We start from the raw sequence: 5,249 nt of genomic DNA, 5'->3' as shown, positions 1-5,249 counted from the left end.
ATTATTTTTAAGTAAAAATATTAAAAGGTAAAAGAGTTTTGAAAAAAATATTCAAGTTATAGATGAAATTATGTCAAAACATGTTAAGGTTACCACTTTAACATAACAAAACTAAAACTGTTATACTATTTATGTGAAAAGTAAATCATCTTTTAAAGATTGCAATTTGTTTACTTTTTATTTAAAAAATAATTTAGATGAACATTTATTTTTAAAACTTCTAAAATATTCAATGTTATAATAATTTTTTTCTTTATTCTTTATTTACAGACTGTTTATAAAGAACAAAACTACACACTAAAGCAAAAAACAAAAACCTAAAGGAGAAAGAAAAGAAAGACTTGAATTAAAATATTTAAAAAAAACAACAACAAATACCACTAGAAAAAATCATAAAATATAGAAAAAGTAGAATAAAATCTTTTTCTTGGAATGAATATCAAAAAACTTTATTAATTAAAAAATAAAAACTATTATTAATATTGAAAAAAAAGAAAACAATTAAAACAAAAAGACAAAGAAAACACATTTTTTTACCAAAATAAAATCAAAAAAAACCTAAGAGGTTATAAATAACCCTTTTCCTGGTTTAAACCTCGTTAACGTCTAAGCGGAAAGAAAGCTTGTGAAGAACACAGCTTTTACCCAAATGTATATTAGCAATAGCAGCAACATTGGTATGGCCACGTTGTTGCAAAACAATAAAAATTGCATGAAAACTTTGACAAATGGCGGCACGAGTGTGGCGGTGGGTGGGGCTGGAACAAACCACATTATTGTGGGCAATGTTGTTAATGCACAAACGGTAGGCCAACATCAGGCTAATCACCATCACCAAGTGGGCATTGTTACATCGCAGGTGCCAACACAAACAATAGCCACCACCTCAACACAGGGAGGGCTGGCAACTTCATCAAATACTCTAACCACTTTGGGTGGCAATTTGGTGTTGCCCGCACAAACCCAAACAATTTTACTAACAAATGGTGCTACGGGTGCTTCTACCATACTCACCTATCAACAGTACCAACAGCTGTTGCAACAACAACAACAGCAGCAGCAACAACGTCTATTGGTTTCACAGAATGTTGTCAATTTGCCTATTGGCAATTTAATTAGCACCGGTAATGGTGGTTTAACTGTTATAGCCGATAGTTCTAATAATCATAATGTCTCTGCCACCACGGGAAGCAATACCAACACAACACAAGGCACCTTTTTGGTAGCCACCTCGTCAGGAGCTACAACTTCGTCTACAGCTACGGCTTCATTTCAGCAACAGTTTCAACAGCAATTGTCGAATATGCAAAATACCTCCAACACTACACCCTCGTCTGCCAGTCAACATCAGCAGCAACAGAGATTGATAACAACAACATCCGTAGGTAATGTTGGCAATAATACCACTACAATAAGACACTTTTCACAATTCTCTCAACAACAACCCGCCACTTTAAATGTTCTCAACACCACCAACAACACTGCTACTAATACAACAAACAATCAACAGCAGCAGCAGCAGCGTACTACAACAGTTTTGATCAATCGTAATAACAATACAATTATTGCCGGCAATACTACACAGCGTCTGCAACATGCCACTATCTTAACAAAATCTCCTGCGAATCTTATAAAAACAACAAATACACACCAACAACAACAGCAACAGCCTGGTACTTTAATGGTTAATAATATGGCTGTACAACAGGTGATAAATAGCAGCAATGGACAAATAATAAGTTTAGTTAAAACAACACAGCAGCAGCAGATCAATAAGAATTTAACAACAACAACAAAAACTATACAACAAACAACGACTGCCAACTTGCCTCAACAACAACAGCAGCTACAACTGCAAAAACAACAACAGCAACAACAACAACGTTATGGTACGAGCAATATACAACAAATAAAACAGCAACAACTTAAAGTTGTTGCTGCTAATAATCACCAAACAATACCACAACGTGCCACTATTATTAATTCTAATACAATAACCAAAAATCATCTTTTAAGCAACAACAACAACACAAACATTAATACGGCAACTACTGCTAAATTAGTTAATCTGACTAAAGCAACAACAACTACAGCTCCAGCCGTTAGTACAGCTGCCAGCAAAATTATCTCATCCAACACACTAACAAGCTATACTCAAAAACCGCAACAACAACAGCAACAGCAGCAGCAACAAATGAATGGTCATTATTTTAATAATCATAAACTAGTAAATTTACAACAGCAACAACAACAACCCGCCTCAAAATTAGTTCCTAATGGTCACAACACCATTAACAACAACAGCATCAGCAATACAAATAATTTTATAAACGCCTCCTCAGCTTCCATAGCTGCCTCCTCTTCTAACTCCATTATCACCTCTTCCTCCTTAGCCTCCTCCACTTCCTTGTCGTCCAACACCAACACTACTCCCACCATCTATAATATACCACCTAACTCATCATCAGCTTTAACAAATCCAAATACTTCTTCTTATATGTCTACAGCAAATTTGACAAATTCTCAACATCATTATACTACTAGCACTACTCCAACCTATTCGAGTTATAATAACTCTACTCATCATAATCCTTCTACTAATCCAACCACTACTATAGATTCAAAATATGTCTCGGCGGCTGCCTCCTCTTCCTCGTCGTCGACTACTACAACAACAACGAACAACACTTTGGCTACTACAAGCGAAACGACCACCACTACAACAACTACTACATCCACCAGCGACACAACTACTAATGATGAAGCTTCAGCAGCAGCAGCTGCTGCTGCCAACGAACAAGAAGCTGAACCTGAAATTGATATTGTCATCAATAATGTGGTGTGTTCATTTAGTGTTCGTTGTCATTTGAATTTGCGTGAGATTGCTTTGAATGGTGCCAATGTTGAGTATCGTCGTGAAAATGGTATGGTTACAATGAAATTACGTCGTCCATATACTACTGCTTCCATATGGTCGTCGGGTAGAATAACTTGTACTGGTGCTACATCAGAAGAGCAAGTAAGTTGGAAGTTTTATTTTTCTTTTTTTTTTGTTCTTTTGTTTGTTTATTTTTGAACTGCAGATAGGGTGGACTATAGGTTGGAATATAGACTTGACTATAGTCTATAGTCAAGTCTATAGACCAGATTATACTTAGTATAATCCATACTATGAACTGATCTACAGTCTAAACTATAAAACTATACTATAGATCAGAATATAGTTTAGACTATAGTCCAAACAATAGACGAGATTATATATCCGATTTTAAACTATAACTTCTTACTTGTTTCTTGTGTGTTATTCTAAAGCGATATTTACTAAAAATCCATCATTTCTTTTCCAGGCAAAAATTGCAGCTCGTCGTTATGCTCGCTGTTTGGAAAAGTTAGGCTTTCGTGTACGTTTTAATAACTTCCGTGTTGTGAACGTTTTGGGTACTTGCAGTATGCCATGGGCTATAAAAATTGTTAATTTCTCCGAAAAATACCGAGAAGAAGCCAGTTATGAACCTGAATTGCATCCTGGTGTAACCTATAAACTACGTTATCCTAAGGCAACATTGAAAATTTTCTCTACCGGCAGTATAACAGTTACTGGTAAATACTGAAATTGAAAACATCCAAACATAATAGAAATTCTAAAAATTCCCTTATTTCTTTTTCAGCTGCCAGTGTTGCTCATGTTCAATGTGCCATTGAACATATATTCCCGCTTGTCTATGAGTTCCGTAAAAAGCGTTCGCCCGAAGAATTAGAACAGTTGCGTCTTAAACAATTACAAAATGCCACATTTGAAGATATTACCGAAGTTGAGGATAGCAGCAATGTGCTAGGCACTAGTTCTGCTGCTGTTGCTGGTGGTGGTTTAATGCCCACCGTATCGACTTTACAGCGTCGTCGTATTTCAAATACGTTTAATAAATTTCCAAATGCCAAACGAAAGCGTACTGATGATGATTTTAATGATGAATTCGATGTTGATGATCCCGATTGTATTGCTGGCGATGACGATGATATGGTGATGTATGATCCCAACGAATCAATAATAGAAGGTCCCGATGATGACGATGATTTATAAGAAAATATATATATATATATATTTCAAAAATATATATTACTGGAAGTGTATATTGTGTGGTTAAATATACTCACTTAGAAAAAAAAGTGGGTTTCATCATTTCTTTCTCTAATATAAGAAGCATATCTAAAGACCAACAACAAAAACAAAAAAACAAACCAACAAAACAACTTTAGTTAATAAACTAAATAAATTAATAAAGCAACATGTGAAAATTATCATCATCTATATTATTATAAATACCAAACAACAACTACAACATTGTAATCATCATGAACAACTACAACAAACATATATTTTCAAAACAAACAAACAAAGAAAGAAACAAATCAACAATCGACTTTTTATTATCTAGTGAAATTTAGAGCCAAAAATTTAAATGCAAATATAAACCTAATGTTAAGGTAAGTTGTAATGCATTCTTTTTGTAATTGTTTATTTTTATGTGTTTTTATATTAAATAACACTATTAATAAATACCCTTTACCCGGATTAGTGTTCAATTGATTTATTTTATTTGTGATAAATTCATGATGTTTGATGTAGGGAATTCATTTCGAACTTGTTGTTTTAACAGTTTGACCGAGTGGCCGATAGTTATTTTTTCCAGGGGAAAATGCTTTAGGTTGGTCGTTCCGTAGCGAAGATACAATTGTGGGGGGAATAATTCGATACTGTTCTTTTCATCGTTTATCTGTTGTAATTCACCTATTTTATATGTAGTTATTATCGGCGGAGATTTTAGTACTAAACTAAGCTATTGTCTAGACTAAACCCTAGATTAAAGTTTAGACTATAGGTCTAAACTGTACTAGAATATAGACTAGACTAAACTGACAAAACTATAATCCAGGTTATAGAATAGAATGCAAACTTACATCATAGTCAATACTAGAAACTAGAACAAAGTCATTGCTAAAAACTAGATCATAGTCACGATTATGGACTAAACTATAGACTAGACTAAATACTAGACTAAATATTCGACTGTAGATTAGACTAAAGACTAGACTAAAGACAGGACTATATTCTAGACTATAGACTTAACTATAGACTAGAATATTGACTAGACTATAGACTAGACTATAGACTAGACTATAGACTAAACTATAGACTAGACTATAGACTAGACTATAGACTAGACTATAGACTAGACTATAGACTAGAC

At 34.0% G+C, this 5,249-nt stretch overlaps 1 protein-coding gene across 1 annotated transcript; it reads left to right on the top strand.

Annotated features, from left to right (window-relative positions):
* The first annotated feature begins 277 nt into the window (after window positions 1–277).
* Window positions 278–4,482, top strand: LOC111681654 (putative uncharacterized protein DDB_G0282129). The gene is made up of 3 exons (XM_046946225.1): window positions 278–3,019; window positions 3,348–3,600; window positions 3,669–4,482. Exons 1-3 carry the CDS (start codon window positions 650–652, stop codon window positions 4,079–4,081), a joined length of 3,036 nt encoding a protein of 1,011 aa, XP_046802181.1. The 5' UTR covers window positions 278–649; the 3' UTR covers window positions 4,082–4,482.
* The last annotated feature ends 767 nt before the right edge of the window (window positions 4,483–5,249 follow it).

The sequence above is a fragment of the Lucilia cuprina genome, chromosome 3 (assembly GCF_022045245.1).
Source record: "Lucilia cuprina isolate Lc7/37 chromosome 3, ASM2204524v1, whole genome shotgun sequence".
Classification (NCBI taxonomy): Eukaryota; Metazoa; Arthropoda; class Insecta; order Diptera; family Calliphoridae; genus Lucilia; species Lucilia cuprina.
The sequence above is the reverse complement of the archived record's forward strand: the minus strand, read 5'-3'. Positions and strand labels throughout refer to the sequence as shown.